This window comes from Solea solea, chromosome 6 (assembly GCF_958295425.1).
Source record: "Solea solea chromosome 6, fSolSol10.1, whole genome shotgun sequence".
Taxonomy (NCBI): domain Eukaryota; kingdom Metazoa; phylum Chordata; class Actinopteri; order Pleuronectiformes; family Soleidae; genus Solea; species Solea solea.
The window spans coordinates 1,579,314-1,597,275 of record NC_081139.1 but is presented as its reverse complement, the minus strand read 5'-3'; the positions used below and the strand labels follow the sequence as shown (position 1 = coordinate 1,597,275).

The window sequence follows — 17,962 nt, the reverse complement described above, 5'->3', positions numbered from 1 at the left end:
GTTTGGTTGGTTTGGTTGGAAGTGAGATACTACAGGACCCCGACAGCTTGTAAAGCAGTTGTTTTCAGTGTAACTGAATCATTAGAATCAAGTTAATTAGACAGATTTGTTCAGGATTGTTAAGTCTTTTTAACTGAGCTACAGTTCAGCATTGTTCGCTTTGATTCTTGTGTCCCTTCCCGTGACGTCGTCAGACTGCCGTCGCCAGGCGTAGTATCGCCTCATCTCGCTCGGAACCTTGTCTGAACAGGTACTTAAAAAGTACCAGGTATCGCTAATGGAAAAGCAAAAATAATAGAGTCAATCTTCACCCATCCCCCTCTAAAAAGAAAGCCCTGTCTCACGTTCATGAGGACAGAACCATATGTTGTCATCGTACGTTCCCTCCGTGACCTTTTTGCTCCACACTGAGAACATATTTAGATCCAATTGCGCTGAACACTGTGTGTTTTCCAGTAATAAGTGAAATTGTGTCTTTTTCTCATCAAGAGGCGTCGACACAAAGGTGCAAATGGAGGTGATAATGACTGTGGTCTGTTAGCCGTGCCTGTGCCAATGGCTCTGCCTCTTCTTCTTCTTCTTCTTCTTCTTCTTCTTCAGTCTCCCCCTGTTTCATGTTGTGGAGTGTGTTTATATAATGGACGAGCCATGTCATTAGTGAAAATGAGGTTTATCAATCTCGGCCCCAAACAAAAAGCCTCCCCGAGCAATTTCACACGTAATTTTCTGTCTCTCTTTGGGAGGATGTCTTCATTTGCAGCTCTTAGTCTGATATATGACGCCCAACCCCTGGGAGGTTTAGGACTGGTGCTGCTTGGTGTACCAGTACAATCCAAGGCCATTTATTATTTATGGCCCAGTTTGTCTTTGAGATATGGATGAGATATATATGTATACATATATATATGTATATATATATATATATATATGTATGTATGTATATGTATGTATCATCCTCATCATTTTGCCTCCCTCGTGTGTGCAGGTGAGAAAGACCTTGGACGCCACCATGCAGACGATGCAGGACATGTTGACGGTGGAGGACTTTGACGTTTCGGACGCGTTCCAGCACAGCCGCTCCACCGAGTCCATCAAGTCCGTGGCCTCTGAGTCCTACATGAGCAAGATGAATGTGGCCAAGCGGAGGTCGAACCAGCAGGAGACGGAGATGTTCTACTTCTCAGTATGTCCATGTGATTTTGAGCAGTTTGTGTTGACACTGGGTTGGTGCTGCTCTTCACGTCCTCTTCTTCTTCTTCTTCTCGCCGGGGTCTAGAAATTCAAAGAGTACCTGAATGGCAGCAACCTCATCATTAAGCTGCAGGCCAAGCATGACCTTCTGAAGCAGACTCTGGGCGAAGGTAAGAGGTCATTTCTCTTCATCTCGTCTTCCATAACTCCGGTGTCTTTTTAATGGGGTTTGTGCGCGGCCCAGTGTTTCATCCTGTAATTATGACCCGCAGATTCCTGCCATCGAGCTCTATAAAATCACTGCCTTCAGGGCGGCCGGGCTGCAGGTCTGAGATGAGATATGAGGCCACGGGAAGGAAGGAAAAGAGGAAAAATGGTCTGACTGTCACAGCAAAAACAGACCGTTTACCTCTTCCTCCTTTGTCCTTATCTCCGCTGCTTAAATGATTATACTATGTGGTGTAGAGGTAGAGAGGGTTTCCAAGTCCAGGCTCTGAGAGGAACGACTGCCCTGGGTTCCTCCCTGGGTTCCTCCCTTCCCCAGGGATCCCCTTGTCACCTCAGCCGTGAACCATTCACGCCCAATCAATCAGCAGCAGCACCGGGCCCAAGCCCATTTCTGCAGCTGCTCCTGCATCAGGGTTCCAGCTAATAGAAACGGGGAAACACAGCTGAGGCCTTGAGCATTTATGCATATTTTGTCTAGATATCACACCTTGGATTCATTCATTTCTTAATTTATTCATCCGCCCTATTTAATTGAGCTTTGTTGTGTCCTCAGTATCTCCCTCAGTTCTGTTATGGCAAACAGCTGACTGCATGAAGCTCTTTAACACTCACATTATAGTTGCTGGATAGATGTGTGTGTGTGTGTGTGTGTGTGTGACATGTGGCGTCTCCAGGTACCACCAATGTTTAATTATTCAGGTGATCAATCAGGGCTTATTGGGTTGTGGTCATTAGCTCGTTGCTTCACACACACACACACACACAAAATAGGGCACGTCTGTGTTTGTGAGCATGATGGAGGGAACAAGATGAGTCTGGTGAGAGCAACATCTGTATTAATGAAAACATAATCAAGGTTTGGCACAAGACGAGACGGGTGAGGATATTTGCCAGCGCTGATAACCAGGCACCGCTGAAGACGCCTCTTATAGAAAATCTGTCTCCTCTGATATTAAAGCACTGTTGGGAACAAACAATTCAGTTTTTCTCTTATTTAATCAGGAGGCGCCGCGTCTTCTTTAAATTGATTTCAGTGAATAATCTGTATTACAACCATATTCTGGAAAGATTACAATTTAGGATCAAAGGATTACAACTTTATTCTCTTAAAATCACGACTTTATTCTCATAATATTATGACTTTATTCTCATATTACGACTTTATTCTCATAATATTAGGACTTTATTCTCATATTACGACTTTATTCTCATAATATTATGACTTTATTCTCATATTACGACTTTATTCTCATAATATTATGACTTTATTCTCATATTACGACTTTATTCTCATAATATTAGGACTTTATTCTCATATTACGACTTTATTCTCATAATATTATGACTTTATTCTCATATTACGACTTTATTCTCATAATATTATGACGTTATTCTCCAAAGATTACAACTTTATTCTCATAATATTACGACTTTATCCTCATGATTTTACGACTTTATTCTCATAATATTACGACTTTATTCTCATAATATTTGTATTTGTAGTTGTACTCACATGAGCCGGAATGTTTGCTAACGCTATTTAAAACCTTAAAAATCTGTATTTGTATTCAATCCTCTGTGAAACATCAGAAAGTAAAATGCCAGTGTGTTGTGTTGTATTCTTTATTGTGTGTATTTGTCACTAATGGACTCCTAATTGTCATTTAGAGCGTGTTTTACTGCTGAAACTCTCTCTCTATAAAGAGCAAAATGAGACCAGACAACAATTCATTACACACAGTACAGTCTACAAGACTTCCTTCAGCTTTCTTGTATCTTTTAATTAATCAGGAGCGAGCGTCGCTAACTTTGTGCCGGCGATTTCACTGAATGTGTCGTCGTGTGTGTGTGTGTGTGTGTGTGTGTGTGTGTGTGTGTGTGTGTGTGTGTGTGTGTGTGTGTGTGTGCGTGTGTTGATGGAGGACCACAACAAAAGGCTCAGTGAGCCGGCACAGATATAACTCAGTGTCAACATTGATGGACCCCTCCCTCACCAACATACACACACTGCCTCCCCCCGTCCTCCCCGTCCCTCCCCTGCTCTGACAGGAGGCCTGTTACCCCCACAGGGAGCGCCTCCGTCCCCCGGAGAGTTCAGCGACGAAAGCTCAATGGCTTTGTCCTCACGGCTGCATTCATCTCCCCCTCGATGGTCATGTCGTCTCTCATCGAGCCCCCTGAACACAATAATAGATGTAGTGAAAGATATTATAACATGTCCCTCTTGTGTTTTGATTTTCTTTTTCCCGCAGGAGAACGAGCCGAGTGTGGAACGACAAGGTGAGAGATCTCCTCTGATAACTGAGCTGTTTGGAATCACACAAAACACCTATAATTAAATGATGATAATCAAAGGAATAGCACAAGTAGAAGAACATTTATTTGTGTATTTGTTTTAATTGTGGTTTTCCAGTAATATTTAAATAACTTTGTTATCTTGGCCGTGCATATTTCTGTGCACGGTAAGTATTGTTTTACTTCTTCTTTTAAATGTTCATTAACTTGTTCTCGGTCTAGCAAAATAAGCATTTTACTGAAGACTGAAGTCAGATAAGACAAAATAAACTTTATTTTCACTCGTTACAGCGACAAAAACAGTTAAGACAGACGACAACAACACAAGCGTTAAAGAAAAGTGAAACAGAAAAAGAACTTTAGGTTAAACATTATGTACAAGACAAAGCCTTCAACCACTGATCAGTTTGTAATGATCATGATTTCTCTGTGTCAGTGAATGCCTCTCACACCTGCTCGTGAGGCACATCTGGTTCTGGTTCCACAGATTCACATAACGCCGTGTGTTTTTTTGTGTCCATCCATTCTTCCCAGGCCACCTACCCTTCCCCCTAAACCACAGAAAATGCGGAAGCCTAGGCCACGCTCCGTTTATAACCATAAGCTGTTTAATGGCAATATGGAGACCTTCATCAAGGTACCCTCCTCTGGTGGTGGTGGTGGTGGTGGTGGTGGTTGGTGTGTGACCCAACGGCCCCCCTGTGGAGCAGCAGGGGAAGGCAGCGAGAACCTCTGCTCTTTTTTCCTCTTTCTCATTCTTTGGCCTTCTGTTCCTGCCTCTCGCAGCTGCCCTTGATCATGATGTAACGCCTCTGTTTAACCTCTAATCCTCCTCCTCCTCCTCGTCCTCCTCCCCTCCGTGGTTGTGCCTGTACTGACAGACTGAGCACCAGTCGGCTTTCTCTTCCCCCCGGAACCATTTTCACACTCGGTCACTCTTTAATGGTGACTGAGAGGCAGTAGACAGCGGGAGGTCTGCTTTATCTCTCACTGCACCCCATCCTTTACTCCCCGCGCCGAGTCTTCAGTAACCTCCTGTCCTCTGTCCTAAACTAACGCTGTGCTTCTCTTCTCTTCTCTTCTCTGCCCCCTCTGTCTCTGTGCTTTGCTGCTTTCTGTGCCAGAGGGAGAAGGAACGCTCGCTCCCGCATTCAGGTACCTCTGTTGTGAGAGTGACTAGGTCAGGACTGTACGCAGTCATTTACTCACACTGCTTCAGCCTCTCTCTCTCTCTCTCTCTCTCTCTCTCTCTCTCGTGCATGCGGCTGGTTGTCTGTGTGCGTCGTGTTGCAGCCGTAGGTGATAAGAACAGCTGCATTTCTGCTTTTGTTTCTGCTCGTTTTATGGTTCCTGTGAGATGAGGTCCACAAAACCTTTATGAGCATTTCTGTGGTAAATGTAGAGTACATGGTACGTTGTATGATTAATAGCCGTATAAAAGGAACCCTCTTAGTTCTGTGTTACTTTTTTTTTTTAAGTCTTTTACTCACTTCTTGTATTGTTCACATTTCCTTATTTATTCCAGGATTCAGGTCAACCGATTCCACTTGTTGTTGAAAGCTGTGTCCGACACATCAATTTATACGGTGAGTCTCACAGCTGCGTTCTGCTGCTACTGCGTTTGAATGAAAGAGGCAGAAAAAGAAGTCTAACCATGAACTCTTTAACCCTTATGGTCCTTCTTCACCTATGGTCCCAGCTCGCCTCGACTCACGTCGCCACGGCACAGTTTAGGTTGGTTTTCCACTATAAAATAGCACCTACTCGGAGTGGGCGGAGTCATCACTGCACGGCTGCATGAAACTGCAGTGACGTATAGTATCACCTCAGCTCAGAGCAGGTACTTAAAAAAGTACCAGGTACTACCACTAGTGGAAACTCAACTTAACTGTGCCATGCCGAGGCGAGGCGAGGCGAGGCGAGCCGGTGGAAACACGCCAACTCCTTATATGGACATCCTGGAGGTTTGTGTGTTTATAGGTCACATATTCAGGCTTTAAAAAGTGTCTTATGTGTTGTTGAGTCAAAGTTATGATTCATTTTACATCACATTTTTAATTGTGATATAAAGTAGCAATAATTGTGCAGAAGTCACAAAATTAGAGTGTTTTTTTTTCTTTTTGTTCATAAAAATGAGCCGAGTGAACTTTGAACTGTGACATATTTCACAAATTCAATCTGATCTTAAACATTTGAGTACTTTTTGCTCAGGTGTGTTTGTACAGTTGGTTAAAATGAAACCTTATTAGTATATATACCTGAATCTGTATAAACTGTATAGTAATGGAACAAAGCAGCCGAAATGCTCAGTGTTCTCAGGGTTAAACTGTGACAGCACTTATTGGATGAGGGCATCTATTTCCACAAATAGCCACCGGTACAGAGACCGACCTGCTCCACTCTGTGTCCTGGTCTCTGAGGAGCTCAGCTGCCTGCTGGAGAACTGACAAGCTCATAACAATAGAGCGATTTTTTTCAGAGTCCTGCTGGTCTTTGCTTACTCAGGTCAGCCACCACTCCCTCCCTCCATCCCTCCCTCCCTCCTTTCTTTATAACTCCACCCTGTCTACCTTCACATCTGTCTCCAGCTCATAGCTGTAGCCTGCAGGCCTTTTTCCCCCTGGATCTGGACCTAATGAAACTCCAGAAAACTGATTAGAAGCCCTCTAACTGAAACCATATGCCCGCTGCCCGCACTGAGGGGCCCTCTCCTGGAAGGAAATACACATCTCTCTTTGGACTAGATTACATTTGCTGCTCTGTGTTATGTGTGTTACAGTGGGCTTTCAGGAAGCTGGCACAGATAACAATAATAATGATAATAATAATAATAACAATAGATTTTGTTTGTATTGCACTTTATATACGAACAACAAAGTGCTAAAGAGTAAAAACAAGATAATAAAAAAAAACATATAATAGCGGCTCACTCTGAATTATTCTTTTTCCAGGTTTGCAGCAGCAAGGTATATTCCGTGTGCCGGGATCACAGGTGGAGGTGAATGACATCAAAAACTCATTTGAGAGAGGTGAGTCAAAGACGAGACTCCACCACTGAAAGCATGCACACATAGAAAGTATTTATGTATATATATATATATATTTGTTCTTTTTTTCAGGTGAAGACCCTTTGATTGACGACCAGAATGAGCACGATATAAACTCAGTGGCAGGAGTGTTGAAGCTGTACTTCAGAGGCCTGGAGAACCCTCTCTTCCCAAAGGAGCGTTTCCTGGACTTCATATCGACCATCAGTGAGTCACGCACCAAACTGAAAACACTCACAGCAATCACGGCGAGTCGGCTGCTCAGACACAAAAGAGAAAACACACCTTTTTTTTCACGGTGGAAGAGAGAGACATGGAAGCAATCTTCACACCAGAGGAAGTGGAGTGTGGGTCACATCAGTTAGCAATGAACGAGCTCGGTGTGATCTGATGAAAGACAGTGAGAGAGGAGTCAGCGTCAGCGTCAGTGTCAGTGTTTTTAGAATCACAGTTAAAGCCTCGATCAGGTTACTGTCGCATTTATATTCCACGTTTAAGTGGAAATTGTTACGATTTAAAAGCGTAAAACAAGCGTTGTCTCCGCCGTGTGGTTTTCTTTCAGAGCTGGAGTCCGGAGCGGAGCGAGCGCATCACATCCAGCAGATCGTCGTGGCTCTTCCTCGGACCGTCATCATCGTCATGAGATACTTGTTTGCCTTCCTCAATCAGTGAGTCTCAGATGTAATAATTACATGTGGGGGAAAATTGGACCGAGACAAAATAGCTGCAGATATATAAAGATATTTATTGCTCTGTAACTTTAACGCGTCGCTGGAGAAGTAAACCTGTCCCCTGATAATGTGCGTTATTAATGCTGCATTTTCACGGGTTCATCTGCAGAACAAAGAGTTTGATTTCACTCTCCCTGTTGTGCTGTCGCTGCTCCAGCAGCACAGCCGCAGCTTTCTGATAATATACTAAGATTTACTGCGACTTCCTCTCGCAGCAGCGAGTGATTTGGTTACATGGAGTAGTTTGTGGCATGGACTGGAGTTCATTTGCTGAAGTGGGGGTGGCTGATCCAAGAGCTTTCTCAGCAGTTCCTGTTCTATACCGCACAGTGAAGGACGCAGTACTTGCAGATGTATGATTCCATATGATCTGATTCCACATAGTAAATCGTAAGAGATGAACCATTTTTGTCTTCTCAGTCTCTCCCAGTACAGCGATGAGAACATGATGGATCCGTACAATTTGGCGATCTGCTTTGGTCCGACCTTGATGCCCATCCCCGATGGCCAGGATCCCGTCGTGTGCCAGGCGCAGGTCAACGAGGTCATCAAGACCATCATCATCCACAATGAAGTCATCTTTCCAAGTCAGCGGGAGCTGGATGGTCCCGTGTACGAGAAGTGCATGACTGGGGGGGAGGAGTACTGGTGAGTGCTGCCTACGGCGGGTCCCGAGCATGAGTGACGGACCGGCTAGATAAGGGTCATTATAGGAGATTGGTGACCTTTAATTAATTTCTCTCTTTTCCTGTTTTTATTTTTTATTTCTGTTTGTTTTTATATTATTTGTTTCCACTTCTCACTGTTTGTTTAATATAAAGCACATTGAGTTGTGTATGAAATGCACTATATAAAGTTGCCTTGCCTTTTATCACCTGCTCAAACATACTTATTGTTCTTAGGTCTCTCCCTGACACTTCTTCTTCTTCTTCTTCTTCTGTCTCCATGTTCTCCTGCAGTGACAGTCCTCACAGTGAACCGGGAACTATCGACGAGGCCGATAATGGCACTGAACCACACACCAGTGATGAAGGTCTGTACATCGCCGTTGTTGTTTGTTTGTTTTAAATCTAATGTTCTGCAGGAGTTGTCTTGTTGTCATGTGGCCTGGTTCTCTGAGTGCATTGATTCCCTGAGTGTTGTGAATGTTCCCCCGGTCACTAACTGACACACTCCTAACTAAAACTGCAGATTGAAGAATAATAATACGTAGAGTTTTATACTTGTAGGGATTTCACCAGTGTTTACAAGGCTCATGTCGATTGATCCACCTCTTGTGTGCAGATATTCCGGCTCCTCCCTGAGTATCTGACAACTTAACCTCTGAGGCTCCACCATTTATACTACTACTAATATTAAATCCAATCACATTCCCATTAGCGTCGTGCAGCTGTGCACTGAGTTTAGTGCGTTAGTGTCAGTGTCAGGAAATGTTGCCACACGAACACACTGAGCTTAAGATGATGATGATGAAGATGATGATGATGCTAAACATGGTGTTCAATATTAACAATCTCAGGCAAATTCTACAATTTTATCACACAGTTAAGATGAGGACATGAATGTGTGTCGTGCGTTTGATTGAGACGCTGCTGCACCTTCTTCTGATCACACACTGCATTCATCTCCTCCTCAGGAGAACAGTGTTAGTCAGCTGTTCTCCTGGGACGTTCTCCCTTTGTACACAGTTTTCTTCATCTCTGGCACCGAAGCCAAAGCGCACTTAATACGTAACAAAGGCTGATTGCCTGCTGTAGCTTCTGCTCTCTCTCTTCCCTTAATGCTGAGAGTTGTATATGACACGTTAGTCTGTGTTGTCTGGCAATATTTCCTTCTCATGGCAGAAAAAACATTGTTTATATAGGAATTAAGGATTGGCATGAGACTGTCGCCCTGTGTCAGCTGAGATTGGCACAGCTCCCCCTCCAGACGATGGACGATGGATGGATGGATTGGCATTCAGAGTATTCAGTGATTTTCTATCACTCAGTCCTCCACATGAGGGTCGTGTAGCCTGTGGAGCCAATCCCAGCTGACATCGGGTACAAGGCGAAGTACAGGAAGAACAACTATTCACTCTCATCTATGGTCAACAATTCACCTCTGCGTGTTTTTGGACCATGGGAGGAAACTGGAGAACCTGGAGAACCCTTGCACACACAGAACACATGTGTACATTTCTTGCTGCGAGGCGACAGTGCCGGTGGCAGACTCCATTGTGTGGCTTAAAACAATAATGCATTCACCCCAGATGGGACTCGAACCCACAATCCCTGGCTTAGGAGGCCAGTGCCTTATCCATTAGGCCACTGGGGCTCTGTGAGCACATGTCAGATCAGTATGTGTGTGACCTGCTTCAGTCGCACACGCTCTCTCAGGTCAGCAGATCAGTCGCTGTTCGTCGTCCCTTAGACAAAGAGGGAACTCAGAGGTGACCGCGCATTTTCAGTTGCTGTGGAAACTGTGCAATGACTTGTCTTTGCACATCAGACATTCTTTCTCTTTGGCTTTTAAATCAGTTTGAGATATTTCTTTATTGTTTTTTACATTTTCATTTCGTCATGTTTGTGTATTGTGTTGGATTGGACTATCCAATGATTCGCTAGTAAATCAGTTACTGTGACCGGTCATGATATATTAAAAAGAGACAAAACAGATGTTTTAGCAATGCCTGCCTTGTTCATGGTGCATCTATTATCACATGCGTTGAGTGAGTGGACTTCTTGTGATGAGGTTTCTTGAATGCATCTTGAAGCTGCTCCTCAAAAGCTCAACACACTGTGAACCCTGTGATACCCTCACTAGGTCTCATGCACTGTGAATATTCCACGAATAATACAATTGAATATTCAACATTTGTCTTTAAATGTTTGTTTTTCTTGCTTTTACAATGACTGACTTCTGCTTGTTGTCAAAATTAAATACACTATGATTCAATACCTTTGCTCTTGAAATGTTTTCACACACACACACACACACACACACACACTTTTTAAACTGTAAAAACTGTAAAAACTGCTTGTCATACAGTCGTTCCTTAGTCATTATTCAAGCTACAATTAAATAATGTAGTGTATGTGATTGGTGTGTAATGTTAGTAAGTACCCACAGGCAAGTTTGTCTTATTTCATGGACTTAAAGTCTCTTAAGTTTAAAGTGTTTTATTACTCTGTGTACTTACTAATATGACTTCAATATGACCAGTGTCAAATTATTCTTTTGTCTTTCAGAGGTCGAACAGATCGAGGCCATTGCCAAGTTTGACTATGTGGGACGCACTCCCAGGGAGTTGTCCTTCAAGAAGGGAGCGTCTCTTCTTCTGTATCACAGGGCGTCAGAGGACTGGTGGGAGGGGCGTCACAATGGCGTCGATGGTCTCATTCCACACCAGTACATCGTCGTTCAGGACCTGTGAGTGGCGACAGAATGTGTTTGGACATGTGTCACTGATCGTTACGTCCTCCCAGAGATTTAAAAACACGGCTCATTCAGCAGTTTGATGGGATTAACACTTCCTGTGAAGCAGAATAATAACATCAACAACAACAAATAATATATTATATATTATATTATTATATAGGAGTATAGGAGTATATACATTAATAGTTACCACACGTAACCGGATAAAACAACAACACAGCATTGAATGTTGAGGTAGTTACTGTAAACTATGACCCAAGAAAAAAATAAATAAGTGTATATGTATATAAATATATATAAAAGTAGTGCAAATATACAACATTTAGACTTAAAAACAGGAAAGAAAACTGTAAGCAAACAACATGAAAAAATAACAGTTAAAATATTACAATAAAAGTTATGAATAAATAATAAATATATAAATAAAAGTGCGTGTGAAATGTTCACTAACTGTGTCTCTGCTCTCTCAGTGACGACGCGTTCTCAGATAACCTCAGCCAGAAAGCAGACAGCGAGGCCAGTAGTGGACCACTGCTGGATGATAAGGCCTCAACTAAGAATGATGTCCCATCACCATGTGAACAATCATCAGATTACAACTTCGGAGGGGTCATGGGGAGGCATGTGTCCTTAACATGTATATGTGTGTTGTTTTAAACAATGTGCACTGTTACAAAGTCTGCTGTTTGCTGATAACAGGGTACGGTTACGATCCGACGGAGCCGCCGTCCCGCGTCACCGCAGCGGTGCGGACACGCACAGTCCCACTCGAGTGACGGACACCCCGCCGCGGGCCGCGGCCTGTCCCAGCAGCCCCCACAAGATGTCCATAAGCAAGGGTCGCATCGAGAGCCCGGAGAAGCGGCGCCTCGGTACCTTCGGCAGTGCGGGGAGCATCAACTACCTGGAGAGGAAGGCTTATCCCGAGGGCCACCCACTGAGACCAGTTCCAGGAGCCACTCGTCACAGCAGCCTCGGGGACCACAAATCACTGGAGACTGAGGCCCTCGCTGAGGTAAGAGATCGTCATGTCTGTTTGGTGACATTGAGCTCCAGACGTCGAGTGACTCGGTTTGTTTTTACCACCATGGGGGCAGGAAGAAAGTATGCAAACAGCTGGAGGGGGCGATATTACAGACCTGCAATATTCAGACATAAACTTTCTGATAACTCCAGAGAATAGACATCGCAATTAAAGTGTGGGAATTAAACGGAAAATAGTTTCTTTATACAGTTTTACATTTTCTGTTGGTTGTGTGTTGTTAGCACCAGACAGTTATGCAATTACAGACAATTATAGCATGTGAGCAAATTGGGGAGGTTTGGTAGCACTGAGCTGCTCCGCCCCCCCCCCCGCTGCTGTAGCTGTCAGTCTGAGAGCAGCAGCTGGGACCTGCAGTAAATGTCAGGGCCGGGCTGCAGCTGGGTGACAGACACACCTCAAGGACACAGAGGCGTGGAATAGAATAACAAACTCCTCATCACTCATTCACCGCCAGCGTTGTGTCCAAACACAGTCGAACTCGATGTTCTGTTCGCTCCTCGGCTGGAGCTCCAATGAAAATGTTCACTTTGAAAAACAAGTTGCGAAAAGCAAATGGCAGGAGTCGCGTTATGTTCGTGAGATGAATGCAGTGCAGACTCTTCAAGTGAGTTCTTTCACTTCCTTCTGTGTGTTTATCAAACATTGGTTTGTGCTTTTAAATGTCATATTTAAATGTAGTAACATTCACTTTGTGAGCCACCTCAGTGTCCACTCTCGAGGTGGATCACATGTGGAAATACCTGAGTGTCTTAATTGACCACACCCTCTCTTTAAGCCGCATGTGAAGAAGCTGAAGCTAAAATGGCTCTTTTTGTCAGTGTTGGATTATGGAGATGTTTTGTATATGAATGTTTCTGCTCAGTGTCTCACTCACTGTGTGTCTCACTCACTGTGTGTCTCACTCACTGTGTGTCTCACTCACTGTGTGTCCCGGAGGTTTATTATAAACAAGTGTGGAGTTATACTCTCGGCTGTGACCCATGGAATAATGTTGCAGAAAGAGTTCATTTCATCGAACGCTTTCAAAACCAAACTGAGAATTCTTGAAGACTGACTCCACATCATGTGCTTGTTATTTTAATCTGGATTCTGGAAAAAAAATCTCATAAAATCCGACCTGAAAAAAAATCTCGTAAATACAGACCCAAAATTTCTTTTATAAATACGTACTGAAATTTTTTCAGTACACTACATCTATATATATATATATATATATATATATATATATACACACATATATATATATATACATATATATGTATATATATATATGTATATATATATATATATATATATATATACATATATATACTCTGTTGACCTGCTTGTTCCTCTCTCGTTTAGGACATAGAGAAGACGATGACCACAGCGCTCCATGAGCTACGTGAGCTGGAGCGACAGAACACCGCGAAGCAGGCTCCCGACGTGGTCTTGGACACCCTGGAGCCCATGAAGAACCCGGTCAGCTCGGAGCCCGGCAGCCCACTGCACACCATCATGATCCGCGATCCGGACGCGGCCATGCGCCGCAGCAGCAGCTCCACCTCTGAGATGATGACCACCTTCAAACCGGCGCTCTCCGCCCGCCTGGCCGGCGCGCAGCTCCGCCCCCCTCCCATGCGGCCGGTGCGTCCTCCTCCGACGGCGCACCGCTCCAGCAGCTCCAGCTCCTCGGGGGTCGGCAGTCCCGCCGTGACTCCCACCGAGAAGATGTTCCCGAGTAACAATACGCCGACTGCTTCCAATGTGAACGCGCCTGGCGATGCTGCGGATAAATCTGGGACCATGTAGCAAAGGTGGAATCTGCCCGGCGATGACTGATGTGTTAAAGAAGCAGATATAAATATTCCCCCCTCCCCTGTTTTCTGCCTGACTTCATTCATATTCAGGAAGCTCCTGAAGCGAGCCTACAAGATGTTGCCATGGCGATAGCGGCGGGAGAAGCTGTAGAGGTGCGATAGCGTGAAATCTCAGCTCTCTTTGAAACTTGATTTGAGCATTTCAGTTTACCTCACTTTCAACGGAACTCTGTCTGTCCGCCACGTCCTCACTCTCAGAGACGCGTTGAATGCAAGTGAAGCAATACTCGCTGCTGTCCTGGTCCTGGTTCAGTCAAACCTCACCGGGGACAGGGTCCACACTCAGTCAACAAAGAGCATATTTATTTATCGCCGAGGTTTCTCAAGGCCTTTTACGTCCGTCTGTCTGTCTGTCTGTCCGTCCGTCCGTCTGTCTGACGTCTGTCTGTCTGTCTGTCTGTACATACTAACTTACTTGAATTTGCCACCACGCGCGTCCTGTTTGTACTATAACTCAAGCAACGTTAACGACATGGTGACATTAGAGTATACACGTCTGCATGCAGGGTTAGGACTGAAAACAAAAGGAAATTACAAAAGAAACTGAAGATCTGTATCGTTGAAGGGGGCAAATGTTATCTTAGTTCGTGCAGTAAAAAAAATCCCAAGTTCCAGTTAGAAAAAGTCAAAAATCAGGTCCTTACAGTGTTTTTTGTTTTTTAAATATGCCACGCGCGTGTGTGTGTATGTGTGTGTGTGTGTGTGTTGGTACTGCAGTTGTTGTCTGACTCTGTAAGATTAAGTATCTGTGAAGTCTTCACAGAGTAAAGACCTCAGCAGAAAGTGAGGGTTTTACACGTATTTGAAAAATGCCAACAACTAATGCGTCAAGTTCCCGTGGTAAACCTGTACATAATCTAGAGCTAGTCCCATTTTTTAAGTGTTAATCTGTACAGGCTAATAGAGAAAAGGCAAAAGGGTTCACATGAATGACACGTGTAAGGAAACAGAGTTTCAAAACATCTGAAAGTGATGGATGTCGAACAGATAAATCTATTTCCTGTTTTCACCACGTGGGTTAATGCTTCCCACTGAAGATTGATCTGGGTGTTTTTTATTGTTGCTTAAACAGCGAAATGACAGTTCCTCTTTCAAAGTAACAAAGTTCTTGCATTTCGGCGAAACTAAATGAGAGCATTCAGAGTCAGAGTCTTCAGCTCCTCGACCTCTCGAAACATTGTAATCTGCATCCCAAACGGCCTAATCTGTGCATGTCTGAACCCATGTTATTATTCTATGGCTGTGTGGTTGGTGCCTTGCCTTGTTAAAAAAAAAAAAGAAATGCACAATAATTGTCAGTATTGGACTTCATGGGTTCTGTGGAACGATGAATTTAGCCACGTGTAGCAGTTGCTAAAAATAACTAACGACGTGCTTAAACTGAGCGAACTGCGAGACGTGCTGTTAACAGATTATATTCTGCCTTTGCTCATGGTGTTCATTTTGATCTGTGTGTGTGTGTGTGTGTGTGTGTGTGTGTGGGGGGGGGGGATATCCAAGATGGGTGGATTTCTGTAGAACAAGGGAGGCAACACAGCACACGGTGCAGCCACACCATCTGCTGGTTGTGGCTGGTATTGCGCCGGACACCCACAGAGCTTATGTTGGCATATTATTGTAGTTTCTTCTTAAAAATCCTCAATATGTTTACTTAAAATATGAAGAAAGCACACAATGTCATGGATGGAATGATGATGATATATAGATATAAATATGTGTATATATATGTATATATATATATACATATGTACATATATATGTATATCTACATATATATGTACATATAAATAATTAGACAGTTTTTTTAATTTATAGAGGAGCGGGAAAAAGTGGGGCGGGAACATTTTGAGTGCCTTTTGTGCACGGCATCATTTTTTATTGTTCTTTTTTATATTTCCTTTTTTAACTTGCCATGTGCTGTTGTTGGTTGTTAAATTGCTTTGTTTAAATCTTTACTTTGTACTGACCGCGTCGAGCGCAGACGTTCCATTTCATGAACTGCTCATGTGAAGAATATACGAGTCACATAAAAACTACTGTATACACAATCTACTGGTCAGGTTCAGTCGGGTCATCTCATAATATTTCTCCCCCTTTTTTTGTTTGTTGTTTTTCCCTCTGTGAACTAACTGCCTGTGCTGTGGTTGAGCTGTATCTCCTGTCATTTATCTCCCCCCTCCACCTCCTCCTCCTCCTCCTCCTCCTCCTCCTCCTCCTCCTCCTCCTCTCATTGACAGTGGCAGGACTGATGGAAAGGTGGATTCTCTGGCCGCTCTGATGGTGCACTCTCCTTGTCCCCTACATGTGATGTTTCATGGACCTTTTTCTTCTCTGGAATGTATGCTGTAACACTGTCTGTCTGCTAACACGAGAAGATCTGAGGTCGATGTTATATAGAAATATTAAGAAAAAAAAGAAAAGAGGAGAGAGACATTGCAGTGAGAGAGTCCCTGTCACGCTGTGTCGGAGCAGAGTGACTCACTGTTTACCTTCTCTTTAATTGTTCGTCTGGTGATTCCGTCTGTTGATGAGTGTCTGGTTGGTTGAAACCCTGTGATGTAACGTACACCATACCACTGACTGGATGTTGAACACCTCCATGTCCAAATAAATAATAAAAAAAACAACGTTATTGCTCTTTTATGTGGACTTTCAGATTTCTTTAACCCCGTAAGACTGAGAATGATCATAAAATTATAGAAGCTGTGCTTAACCCTTAGTGCTCACATGGTAATTTACCGTAGGAATAATACACAACTCCTTATATGGACATCCTGGGTGTGTGTGTGTTTGTAGGTCACATATTCAGGCTTTAAAAATGTGTTTTTGACTCAAAGTTATGATTCATTTTATATCACATTTTTAGTTGTGATATAAAGTAGCAATAATTGTGCAGAAGTCACAAAATCAGACAGTTTTTCTTTTCTTTTTGTTCATAAAAACGAGCCAAGTGAACTTTGACCTGTGACAAATTTCACAAATTCAATCCGATTGTTTAGTTGGTGAAAATTAAAGGATATAAGACACTCTATATTGCACATTGTTATAGCCTCTGTATTTACTGTATGTTTAAACATAGTCATGGGACCAAAGCAGCAAAAATGCTACAACCTTTTTTTGTTTTTACGGAAAAAAAGAAAAGAAAAACACGTCTATTTTGTGACTTCTGCATAATTTTTGCTACTTTATATCACGACTAAAATGCAATATAAACATTTTTAAAGCCTGAATATGTGACCTATAAACACACACACCCCCAGGATGTCCATATAAGGAGTTGTGTATTATTCCCACAGCAAATTTACCACAGGTGCACCTGCGGCGCAGATCCGTGCCATGTGAGCACTAAGGGTTAAAAAATGTGTTGTTGAGTCAAAGTTAAGATTCATTTTATATTAAAAAAAAGAATATAAAACACTCTATATTACACATTCTTATAGCCTCTGTATATATACTGTATGTTTAAATATAGTGATGTAAAAAATGCTCTGTGTTCTAAGGGTTAACAAAGTAAAAAGTTATGTTATAAAATATGACACATCCTTTACTGAGAGTTTGAATGTTCAGTTGTATTTGTGCCTTTTTCCCGTTTGTATAAATGGAACTAATGACAGAGCCTTTTTTTAATTTGCCCACATTCATAATGAGGCAACATTGATTGAGAAACACTTTTTATTCAACAACAAAGAAATCCAAACAAATTCACAGTCGATGTAAAGTCGGAGAAATGAGGTGCACTTTATTATAGTGCGCTAAAATAAAAGATAAATAAAACTGAAGTTACACTGCACTAAAGGATATGAATGATTTGCACCTTTAAAATAATTCGTACAATAATGAATGCTTAAGTTTTCCAATCAAAATGATAAGGGAAAACTCAACATGATAGTTGAGAGCGTGTGTAATTCAATGTGTGGCCACATGATGGAGAAACAGCGGCAGGAAAAGATTCCATGGATGTAAATTCTCCATGTTTAATTTGTAGTCAGCATTGGGTTGATTCCGCTCTAAGGTGTTTGGAATTCACTGTTGACTACAGACAGAAGCCAGTTTTAGCATAAATGACATGATTACATCTCCCTGTGCTATGAAATTGGCTTTCTCCTCCGTTGGTTTGAGTCAGAGAGTGTTTAACACCAACACGTC

General features: G+C 42.8%; 1 protein-coding gene and 1 non-coding gene across 3 annotated transcripts in view; one reads left to right on the top strand and one right to left on the bottom strand.

Moving 5' to 3' along the window:
* srgap3 (SLIT-ROBO Rho GTPase activating protein 3) overlaps window positions 1–16,218 on the top strand; it is a 67,794-nt gene extending 51,576 nt beyond the window's left edge. Inside the window, exons 9-22 of one of the 2 annotated variants that reach the window (XM_058632067.1) lie at window positions 986–1,183; window positions 1,277–1,361; window positions 3,672–3,699; window positions 4,839–4,869; window positions 5,240–5,300; window positions 6,666–6,743; window positions 6,834–6,968; window positions 7,324–7,429; window positions 7,913–8,140; window positions 8,452–8,525; window positions 10,723–10,903; window positions 11,383–11,532; window positions 11,612–11,927; window positions 13,302–16,218. In XM_058632067.1, the coding sequence (XP_058488050.1) occupies window positions 986–1,183; window positions 1,277–1,361; window positions 3,672–3,699; window positions 4,839–4,869; window positions 5,240–5,300; window positions 6,666–6,743; window positions 6,834–6,968; window positions 7,324–7,429; window positions 7,913–8,140; window positions 8,452–8,525; window positions 10,723–10,903; window positions 11,383–11,532; window positions 11,612–11,927; window positions 13,302–13,748 (2,118 nt within the window). In that variant the 3' untranslated portion in view covers window positions 13,749–16,218. Of the gene's footprint in view, window positions 1–985; window positions 1,184–1,276; window positions 1,362–3,671; window positions 3,700–4,248; window positions 4,352–4,838; window positions 4,870–5,239; window positions 5,301–6,665; window positions 6,744–6,833; window positions 6,969–7,323; window positions 7,430–7,912; window positions 8,141–8,451; window positions 8,526–10,722; window positions 10,904–11,382; window positions 11,533–11,611; window positions 11,928–13,301 lie in introns of both variants that reach the window. The other variant, XM_058632066.1, reaches the window with a different exon arrangement.
* trnar-ccu (transfer RNA arginine (anticodon CCU)) lies at window positions 9,736–9,808 on the bottom strand. The gene has a single exon. It is a non-coding gene; the product is annotated as a tRNA-Arg (tRNA).
* Window positions 16,219–17,962: the final 1,744 nt, after the last annotated feature.